A 12,195-nucleotide genomic window follows, 5' to 3' on the forward strand; every position below is an offset into this window, starting at 1 on the left:
AATTATTTGGCTTACCTCGATTTGTTATAATTATTTTTCACATTTTTTAAAAATAATTTGTCACACTTCTAATTGTCTTTCTTAACAAAAACAATTTAATAATTAAGGATTTTATTGATTTAGAATAGTTATTAATTGATTTATTAATTTTACATAAAATTATATATGTACTACAAATATTATTGATATACTATTTTTTAAAATTAAAAATATTGTATAATTATGAAATAATTTATTTATTAATATACTATTTAAATATAATTAAACTATTATTTTCTAAGACTATCGGTTACTATTTCATTATGAAAGTGATTTATTAGTCAATATAATAATTATATGATAAACATAAAAATTATACATCAACATAGAACTTAAATAAATATACATGTCAAAAATATTATATATCAAACAATAATTTAACATTGATAGTATTTGTGATTGCATTGATTGTAATTGATCATATATTTTGAGGTGATTGGGTTGAGACTTATAGCAGAATGTGCTACTGGATAGGCAGCATCAAAACTATGGTTACATGATAGGTATGAGAGAGAAAGATATTAATAATATGATTATTGCTTTGATTCAAGCATAGCTCTATGAATTGTTCTCCAGAGTCTTTTTGGCATTACTAGAGGTAAGGTCCTTGATTGGAGAGTTATCTTATCTGGTGCTAGCACTTTAGAAAAGAAGATAGACCAGAGTAAAGGTCCTTGATTGAAGAGTTATCTCACCTGGGTGCTAGTCCTGTTGAAATAATAGAGCTTGATGCTATAGATTGAGAGCTAGGGTTCTGCTATGAGGTCTCTTCCTATATTTTTGTTTATATGGTGCATTTTGACTTTTTTTGTGCATGATGTTTTTTTAAATTTTATTTTTGTTATTTTTATAATATTTTTATTTTGTATATTAAATTATATGGTATTAACTCATTCTCGAAACTGATAGTCTCAATTTATCTTTTCAAGTAATAGATAAGATTTCCAGCCCCATCTTTTGACAGCCCTTCTTTCTTCACCGCAGAACTTTAATGTAAAAATCTTATTCTATATTTATTTTATATTTGCATTCTAGACACTCTACAACTACCGTTAGATGTATAGTAAATAATATTAATTATATATGTGTTAAGATGATATGAGATATTAATATTTATGGTATGACTTTGGATAGAGGTGTGCATTAGTCGATTCGGTCAAAAATCAAACTGAACCAAAAAAATAAATAAATAAATCGAAATTGTATAAAATTTACAAATCTAAACTAAACCAAAATTTTCTAAAATCAAAACATTCGATTTGGTTCGATTCAGTAATTCAATTATATTGTAATTTGTATTTATAATAGTACTTGACATTTATTTTAGCTTTAGTGACGAGACCTTTTACTTTTAACTTTAGACCAGGTTCAGTATCCACCAATATACATTTCAAGTAAATTTTTATTTAAATTGAAAAATTATTTCTTATTTTTATTTTTATATACCAAATTAACTTATGGATATAATTAAGTATACTTCATAGGACAACTAGAAATTTACCATATTACATAATTTATAAATTATTTTAATAGGGTAATATATATATATTAATTATAAAAAAAATACTTATTTTAAGTTTAAAAACCATAATTTTATGTAATTAAAATAAAAAAATTAATTAATAAATTATATAAATGAAATTAATAGGATAATATTATGACATTATTTGATATATGCAAACTATATCTAATTAAATTTTAAAAAAAATATAAGAAAGAAAGAAAAAGTTCAAAGTTAACCATAACTTTATGTAATTAAAAATAAAGAAATGATTTAATAAATTACATTAAAAATCAATAAGGCAACAAATTATATTTAATGAAACTGAAAAAAGAAATTCAAAAATAAGAAAACAAAACAGGAAATATAATTACAAGAAAAAAAAATAAATGAAAGAAAAAAGAAAAAAGAGTTCCGGAAACTGCAGCGCGCGCAGTCGAACAGTGGACATGGGAAGGAAGGAAAGAGACGCATTCCACTATGTTACAGACAGACTGATCGTATCTTCAACAAAAGTCAATACACAATTTGACTGAATCGAATTTTTTAAAACTAAACCAAATTTATTATTCATTTGATTCCGTTTTCAGTTTTTTACCGAATAATACACACCCCTAACTCTAGATTTAGGAGTCTAATATTTATCATATTTATTAATTACGGAGTTAGTGTTATGAATTATTGAAAATAATTATATATATAATTAAAATTCTGTTAAAATTAAATTTATTATGTATTTCAATGGTTTTGTATTTATTTATTTTTAAGCGCGCCGATCGTAAATTTATATGTCAGTATAATCGATTTTCAAATGGATGTTATAAGACTATAATGCAATAATATCAACAAGGTAACTATCTAATAAAACAGAATAGTTATCCTATCCCTTAACAAGCATTTCATTTCTCATTAGAAAATTTTACATCCTCTAATTATGTTTTTCTGTGTCACGATTTCCATTTTTATTTTCGTGCAACGTATCCCTCTCCAAGCTATAATAACAACACTACACTCTGGTCCCATCCACCACTCTCCTTCTGACTTAAGACATGAATCCAGAGAACTAGACCCCGTTGATATTGCTTCATAATTACTCTGTCAGGAATTACTTTCCATCCAAAATTCTATCTAATATCTGGCCTAATAAAATCATTCTCTACCCTTTTATTTGACCTTTAAACTCCAAATCTAGCAAATCACATTCACTAGCAAAAGTCTGATACTGGTGACCAACATAATATGTAAATTTTGATGTTCACTTTTAAAATAATTTTATTTTATCACATATTAATTAAATGAAAGTTATTGATTGTTTAATAAATATCTTTCTAAAATTTATCTAAGTAATACAAGAGACCAAATATTACAGTGAAAGATGTAAAGATGTTAAGGTGCAAACTACATATACAAAGAAAGGAGAAAAATATAAGCTTTAGAATGATTAGAAATGTTATGTGTTGGATACAGAAGGGCATCGTATTTAACCTTCAGAACAATCTCCTTTTCATTTTTCCTTTGTTCTTTATTACTTCCTTTACCTTTGCTCATGTTACACTTATTTTCCTTTGTCCTTTGTTCTTCTTTATTACATTCTTTACCTTTGCTCAAATATCACTTCTTTTCCTTTGTCCTTTGTTCTCTTTTATTACATTCTTTACGTTTGCTCATATTACACTTGGAAAAAAAAAAAAAAAGCAATTTTATAGGAATAGAAATACCTCTGAAACAACCTTTTTCCTCCGTAGATCATCTGATTTTCTGTGTATAGATCATCTTTTATTTTTTTAGATGGAGATTGCTTTTAATTTTCTTATGCTTTGAGTCTGTCTTTATGTGTAAATAGTTACTATATCTTATCATAAATATTCGAAGGTTACTATATTTTTAACTTTTAATTTTGCAGGCTACTTTTGAAATAAATATGGCAAAATTTCAAGACCAATTTGCATTTGTCCAAATTAGCAGTAAAGTTATATGTTGTTATACACTAAATCAATAAATAATTAGTTTTAAATAATAGAATATATGTCAATTATTTAATACTAAAATATAAAACACTCATATATATATGTCACTATTTTTCTATTTATTGTAAAGGGTAATTACAAATATGGTATGTGAACTTGTTAAGATTCGATAATTAAATATTTAAATTTTTAAGAGTTACAATTTGGTATATGAATTTAGTAAATATTTATGATTTAGTATATATAACAACTTAACAACAGGTTACAGATTATCCACCTTAACTTTTTTGAAGATAATCATAAAATGGTGTGCGAAATTTGTTAAATTTTAATAATGAAGTGTTTAAACTCTTAAAAGTTACAATTTAGTATAAAATTAAAAATTATTAATATTTGGATATCTGAAACTAGTCAGCATATAAAAGAATTTTGATGTAAACAAATCAAACCATATTATATTTTATAGTGAAAGATAATATTTATATATAGGAGGTTAAATCTTTCATTTAAACAACAGAAAATATATAAATATATAAATAAATACTATACAAATCATAAGCTGAAATATTAATAATCAATATTATAGTCAAGATGATCATTCTTAATAATAACTGATTCTATCTTAGATGTTTATAGTGATGGGTTAAAAAAGAAAAAGTGTTGCACAAATTGAATAAAGATTTTTTTAGAAAAATTGAAAAAAAATGTAAATAGAACAGTGTAATGTTGTAATACAAAGTGGTGGTGTATTACTCTATTAAAAATAAATACTTTTTAAAGATTTTCTTAGTATTTTATTTTTTATAATCTACTAAGTTGATAATATGTGTTATTTTAAAGTTACAAATCCATAATTACTATTGACGTGCTATATATACTCATTTATAAATATTTATTAGATTCACATACTAAATTGTAACTTTTAAAGTTTAAATATTTAATTGTCAAATTACAATAAGTTCATATACCACTTTTATAATTATTCAATTTTTTTATAAATGACTTACTCTATATACTTAAATGTCAATAATTTTCGATTTCAGACACTAAATTATAACATTTTTAAAAATTTAAATACTTGGATAAATTTATATATTATTTTTCTAATTATTCTTTTATATTGTAATGTATACACGTGATCTAGTAGTAATTTAGCTCTTTGGCAGCCCACGACTTGTATTATAAACAAACTTCTTTCACTGATACCACAAGCTATTTCAGAAAAGATTATGCAGCCTTACAGTGATTTGGCCTCCGGCAATGTTTTTCATCCAAGGACACAACCTGTAACATCACGGCAAGAAAGCTCGAGTTATGGTCAAGGTAATTAAGTTGCTATCCGATTTGTAGTTTTTGTTTAGTGTCCAGTTGTACTTAAATTTGCATTGCTAGCTAGAAACATTGCCATCGAGATTAGCCTGATCTAGTTTCATTTGTGATGGCATAATCTGCTGCAATAGAATGATCATCTCTTTTTCCATTATGGTCTATTTGATTTACATTTGGGTTATTTTGTAACCATGGTGATAGAATTTCTTGGCAGACACTGCGTTCATGCAGAACCTGGCTCTACATAAAGCGGTCGACAGTGGGGATTGGGAGGCTGCAAAGAAATTTCTTGAAGATCATCCTGATGCACTGACAGCTAGCCTATCAGCAGATGGGGATACAGCCCTCCACGTTGCGGTTCTGGCAGGGCATGTAGAGATAGTTGAGGAGCTATTGACACTGTTAGATGCAGAGGACTTGGAAATGAAAAACAAGAACAATGCCACTGCACTTAATTATGCTGCCATTGGAGGAATCACAAGGATTGCTGAGGGCTTGGTGAATTCCAGAAAAAACTTGCTCAGCATTCCTAATCAGAATGGCCTAATACCTGTGGTTGTAGCTTCTCTCTATGGTCATAAAGACATGGCTCGTTATCTCTACAAGGAGAGCCCGAAAGGGGAACTCAGTCCTGAGAAAGGCAAGAACGGGATTATGCTTCTCACAACTTGTATTGTTGATGATCTCTATGGTAAGATACTAGTATGATAAATGCACTTTTCAACATATTCAACTGGTAGCATACTTGTGCGCATGTGTGCACTAAATCATCATCACTTATATGAGAGTTGTCGAAATCCTCTCAGAGCCTACAATTTAACAGGATTATGCATTGAAACACCCTTTATTTGATATATTATAAAGCTGATTTGGTTTCTTTTTTCATTTTTTTCTTCTTTCTATTTTTGGATAGATATTGCTTTGGACTTGCTTCAAAATTACCCAGAATTAGCATATCATCAAGATAGTGACAAAGATACAGCACTTGAGATGTTGGCTCAGAAACCTTCTGCATTCCCCAGTGGAAGTACACTTCCTCTGTGGCAAAGTTGGATATACATGTGTATGTACCTCTTGCTTTCAGTTTAGTCTTTTTCCATATAACAAATGTTTAGTAATATGAAGGAAAAGTATTTACAAAGAATACTTCAGTATGCTTCCAGTTTAAGTCACATGAATAAAACTTAAGTAACATTCTTTAATTAAAGATATGGAAAGAGATTATATTCTTGGATATATAATAGGAAGTTATTAAAGAAATTTAAAAATAAAATAAAGTTCTTTTTGAAATTTGTAAAAGGCCTTTAAATCTCAACATAAAAGAGATTTCCGTTATATTATAATGAGTTTAGTAATAAAATAAAATAAATATAACTCATTCTAATTGCATAATATGAAGCTCAAGATTATAAGAAAATTCTGACACTGAACACGATTCTTACCCACATTTATCTAAACTTAATGCCAATTTATAACTGAACCTTTTAACTTAGGCATATCCCTGAATGATCTTTTATTTCTTCGTGCAGGTATCCGTGTCCCTGAGTCTCAACCCTCTAGCAATGGAGACATTGAAAGTCCTCGTAGTGGAAGATTAATAAGAAGAAACATCATCAGAAGAGGTATACCTTACAGAAAATTAATGTTTACAGATCAAACATCTTTCTTAATATTCTTAACAAATATTCACTCTTCCCATGTATATGCGCAGTATTTCACAACCTGTTAGTATGGATTTGGAAATGGCTAAAACCATTAGGTAACATGTACTATTTACCTTGTAGCACTGTTATCTGGCTAGTGTACTAAACCTTGTTTATACTCGACAGTTCCAGGACTCGAGTATTTGTATAACCTGAAGTTGACCCATGTCCAAGCACATGAACTCCTTTGTTGCCTATGCCAAGAAATATCAACTCTGCATAAATCAGAATTCGAGAACATTGGAGTGTATAGAGCCATATTCAAAGCTGTCAAGCATGGAACTGTTGAATTTGTTGAAGAGATGACTAAACATTATCCTGACATCATTTGGTGCGAGGATGAATGCAACCGGGGGATATTCATGTATGCAGTTCTTCAACGTCAGGAAAAGGTTTTCAACCTTATATATAAAATGGGTGCAAAGAAGAACTCCATTGCAACTTCTTGGGATAAATATTTTAATAACATTTTACATCAAGCAGCATCCCCACCACCATCTTCTCAGCTTGATCGCGTTTCGGGTGCAGCACTGCAAATGCAAAGGGAGTTGCAGTGGTATAAGGTAAGCATCATAATTACTCCAAGTGCATTTCATTGCCAAACTTGTCAAAGAAAAGTATAACTTGAAAATATCAACAATTAAATGCCCCCTTAAGAATATGATTTTATGTTGTTGAATTTTCTTTAATGATTAGTTATTGAGAATTCTTTCATCTTTGTTAGATTTTGAGAAGAGAGTAGAAAATAAAAAACAAAAGACATATTAGCTTTAAAGCATAAAGAAAATTTCAAAATAAGAAATTCATAAAACAGAAATTTAGAACAAAAATATCAGCAAAAAAAAATTCTTGTTGGAGTTTTCAACTGTTCCAAGACTTCATTTCTTGGAGCAATTTGTAGCTTCGTTTTTTTCTTTTTCATTCTTCAAACACCGTCATCTTTTTTCCTGGTGAATTCTCACCATTAACTCTCCTTTTTAACAGCAAGGCTCCTTCTCGAGACATTCAAAACTTGTTCAAACATTTTTCTTTTTTCATTTTTGTTGCTGCCTTCAATGAACAACAAAAACACATCATTATAACTATCTCCTGGCCTTTCAACAATAAAGCGTCATGAGATGTTAGACATGCACAGCACCTGAACCGCATTTCAATATGAAAAATTCTTCTTTAGCTTTTGGTGTATAGACCACTTATACACTAAATCGATAAATATTTAATATATATTTATTAGTTTTAAAAAAATTATTACCTAGGAATAATATATACATCACTGTAAATACGAGAGTTACATGTAGTATAAATGTTTTACACTTTAATATTAGATGATTGACACATATTATATTATTTAAAACTAATGAATGTGTCAATCATTTTATCAACTTGATATATAAATTAGAATATACATTAAACCTAGTAAAAATTTTATTTAGTTTTAAATAATAAAATATGAAAATGTAAAACAATCACAATTTATATAACTCTTCTATTTATTGTGGTGACATTAAGCCTAGGTAAACATTTCTCTTTCAAATTATAGGTTTGATAGTCTCTTGTATTCATTTATAGCATTCAGACAATGTTGGCTTTTCTTTGAAATCCTTCACAGAATATCAGTCTCCGTCAAAATTTCAACTTCATTATTTTTTTTTTTAATAATCCAAAGTTTCAAACTCTATTTGGAAAAATTAATTATTATACATTTAAACTATTAGGTTTTATTGTATTGAGCTTCTAAATTTTTATTTTATTTTGTTTAGTCTTTACATGTTTTTATTTTTGATTTAATTAAAAATAATTTACTATGAGATTTTTATTTTTAATAAAAATAAAATTATAAAATATAAAAGTCTATTAAAATAAAATAAAATTATAAAATATAAAAGTCTATTAAAATAAAATTAGATTAAAAGATTTAATAAAATAAAATTGAAAAATTCAAAAGTTTAATGAAAGATAAAAAATTGGTATAACGAAAACATTATCCTTTTCATATTTTTTTAATTGGCGAACTATGTAAGAAAAAAAGAAAAAACTTTCAAAATAGAACACCAAACCCTTGTAGAAATTTTAAAGACTCTTTGATGAACTCTTGCCTTCATCCTAAACTAAAACTGAAATTTAGTAAATGTTCTAATGAATATCTCAAGATAACTATAGCATTATAAATAAAATTTAATTTTTTTAACATAAATAAATTTTTCAAGAATTATTTGAACTCTGATATTATGTTAATTAAATTTTTGGATGAGAATATAAAATGGAAAACTTAGCAATTTTAGAATATAAAGAAACTTCGAAACATTAAACTCATAAAACATAAATTTAAAATAAAATTTTCAGCCAAAAAAGATAAAGAATATGTTTCCTGGTTTTTATCTTCAATTTTTGCACTAGGTTTCTTTTTTTACAGCATGCCTTGTTTATGGAGAGAATAATTTTATAAATCAACCACTTCATCTAGGAATGGCAGTGGGGCGGAAAACTGCCCGTTTAAGGTTATCTAAATTCAAACATGATTATAATATATATATTTAAACTTGTCTCAAATCCGTTTTATCTTTATTATCTGAACTCGTATAAAATTCAAATATAAATACCTACATATTATCTGAACCCATCTAAATTCATTTAATAAATAGAATCTAAAATAATTTTTTTATAAATGTTTAAATAGGTAGTAAATATTTTACTTGTTAAATATCCATATATATAAATATTCTACCAATTAAACGGTTATCCGTTTATAATAATTAAATTCTAAAATAAATTAATAATTAGTAATAAAAACCCTAGAATTTAAACTAATAAAACATAAAAAATTTACCAAATTTAAACTAATTGAATCCAAAATTAAAATTTTAATAATATTATTACAACCCAAGAATAATTCCATAATATTTAAAATAATATAAAAATCGTCACACAAAAATTAGATGCAATATCTATTATTTCAAAATTACATAATCGAGTTCAAATAGCGGGTATCTGATAGATTGAACTCGATCTCTCTATACGAGAATTAAAATTCAAAATTAAACCTATTCATTATAATTATTCAAACCTGTCCTATTAAGATTTGGTTAAGTCAAGTACCAAAAAAGAGTCCACCCTGCTGCCATCCTTAACTTCACCTCTAACCATCTACAAGCACCTTCCTTAAATCCTTATGAGAGTATTTCTAAAAGACTCTTTTCATATGTCAAATTTTTTATTATAAATAGTAATTTCATAAAATAAAAATTCTATTATTTAAATAATAATAAAAAATTAGTTTAACTCTCCAACAACCTTACTTTCTATTTTAATTTTAATAAATATATTATAAATTTTCATATGCTTTATTTAATTGATATTCTTAATTATATTTCTAATGTCAAAAATCAAAATAGAAATAAAAAATAATTTAAAAATTCATGAGAAAAAAAGTAAAAGAAAAAATAAAATATAAAGAAAATGTTATAATTAAATAAATTTTTTAATTATTTATATTTAAAAATTTATTAAAATGCTCCATTATGAAAATAATGCTATTTAAAATAAAAAGAAAACACAATTGGAGATGGGCTTGCACTAAATTTTTTAGAATTCATCCCCACAAACATAATAAATATTATGATTTTCTAATATAACTTTGATTCTAAAACAAAATATCTTATCAACTCCAACATATCTTCATTCTAATTTTTTTTCTCATTTTTTATTGGATACAGATTGTATGATTTGTATTGATTATTTAAATGGCAGGAAGTGGAAAGTATTGTACAACCCAAGTACAAGGAGATGGTCAACTTTCAACGTAAGACTCCTCGTGCTTTATTTACAGAATCCCACAAGAAATTAGTTGAAGAAGGCGAGAAATGGATGAAGGACACAGCTACATCCTCCACTGTCGTGGCAGCACTAATTGCTACGATTATGTTTTCTGCAATCTTTACAGTTCCTGGAGGTTATGATCAATATGGAAAGCCTCTATACTTGTATGAAGGTGTATTCATGGTTTTCATGGTAGCTGATGCAATGTCATTGTTTGCTTCCACATCTTCGATACTGATGTTTTTAGGAATCTTGACAGCGCGATACAGAGAAGAAGACTTTCTCAAGTCCTTGCCAACCAAATTGATTGTAGGTCTTTCTACTCTTTTCTTCTCTATAGCAACAATGATGATAACATTTGGAGTAGCTCTTTTTACTTTTCTTCGCGAGCGTGTATCTTGGGTTTTATTTCCCATTATTTTGCTCGCCAGTCTTCCAGTTACTCTCTTTGCTCTCTTGCAATTTCCTCTCCTTGTTGAGATTTTCTTCTCCACATATGGGCTTGGCATTTTTGAAAAGTCGAGGAAGTGGAGGTTATTTTGAGCAGTTGGCATGGTATGTATAAGGAACAAGCCAATTAGAAATTCTAAGGAATATCATATGTACTTTTCTTGGATTTGTACACTTCTAATTAAATGTTTATCTATCTATTTATTTACATATTTATTATGGACATTAAATGTGATTGGGAGGATTTGAGAGGGAAAATGTTTTTGCCCTTTTGTATTTTTTATTTACAAATGGAGAGAAATATCACTAAAGTTGAAATACACACCTATCACTAATGTTTGGACAGATTATATGAAAAGTCTGAAAATCTAAGAAATCAATTTAATAAAATTCTACTTGTTCAATTTTAAACGTAGAAAGATTATAATTAAATTCTTCTAGCTAAAAGAAAGATATCTTGAAAGAAATAAAATTATAAAAATGATATAATTTTACTTATACATGATTATTTATTTCAAACAAAGTTCATAAGTTAGAATAATTGAAAAGAAATTTTAGTTTTAGCAAGTCCATATAAAAATTTTAATTTTATTTTCTAAGAATACGTGTATCTTGAAGTTTTTAGAAGAGTATAAAATTCTAAAAAGAGCAAATTGCCAGATAAATTATATTAACAGTCACCAGACTTTATATTTTATAACAAAAAATGTATTAAATATTTGATTTGCAACTAAATAGTTGCTAAATTTTAATTTTAATAACATTGATAAATCTTTTCGATACACTTCGAGCTAGATTACATGGATGGTCATTAAATTTTACATTTTCAAAAAAAGATACTAAATTTTTTATTTGTTACAAAAGGATATTTTAAGATTAAAATTTTGATATTTTTTTGTCATAAAGTATAAAGTTTAGTGACCACTCATGTAATTTATTCTCACATTTGCTAGAAAAAACCCATTAGTATTATTAAATTTTAATTTCAGTAATCATTTAGTTACAAATCAAAAATTTAGTAGATTTGTATTATAAAGTGCATAGTTTGGAGACCACTAATGTAATTTACCCTCAAATTGCCCCTATAGATAAAAACTTGAAAGTTCAATATATCATACTTTATAATGGCCCATTAGAGGCCTTGATGGCTCTAGTAATGCCTTCACCAGCCATGTTGTCAAGTTTGGCAAATCTTTTAGGAGTCCTAACAATGCTTAGAATTATAATGGTTTGGTTGGAAAATTGTCCTAGCTGCCCCTAAAAGTCTCCATATAAGCCATAAGTCTCTTTGCTTATTCCATATAACTTCTCTTCTACATATAGTTCAGAAAACTAAGAGATAATTATAAAGTTGGTGTTTGAACTTTTCAATTTTTCTATCTTAGTGTCT

General features: G+C 26.9%; 1 protein-coding gene across 2 annotated transcripts; it reads left to right on the plus strand.

The window, feature by feature from the left end:
• Positions 1 to 4,676: 4,676 nt before the first annotated feature.
• On the plus strand, positions 4,677 to 11,015 carry LOC8259124. Of its 2 annotated transcripts, XM_048376458.1 has the most exons (7): positions 4,677 to 4,830; positions 5,051 to 5,527; positions 5,750 to 5,899; positions 6,366 to 6,458; positions 6,548 to 6,595; positions 6,666 to 7,102; positions 10,287 to 11,015. In XM_048376458.1, exons 1-7 carry the CDS (start codon positions 4,737 to 4,739, stop codon positions 10,896 to 10,898), a joined length of 1,911 nt encoding a protein of 636 aa, XP_048232415.1. In that variant the 5' UTR covers positions 4,677 to 4,736; the 3' UTR covers positions 10,899 to 11,015. The 2 variants fall into 2 exon arrangements, with proteins under 2 accessions (XP_048232415.1, XP_025012778.2); XM_025157010.2 differs by lacking the exon at positions 6,548 to 6,595.
• The last annotated feature ends 1,180 nt before the right edge of the window (positions 11,016 to 12,195 follow it).

Source organism: Ricinus communis, chromosome 7 (genome assembly GCF_019578655.1).
Source record: "Ricinus communis isolate WT05 ecotype wild-type chromosome 7, ASM1957865v1, whole genome shotgun sequence".
NCBI classification, from domain to species: domain Eukaryota; kingdom Viridiplantae; phylum Streptophyta; class Magnoliopsida; order Malpighiales; family Euphorbiaceae; genus Ricinus; species Ricinus communis.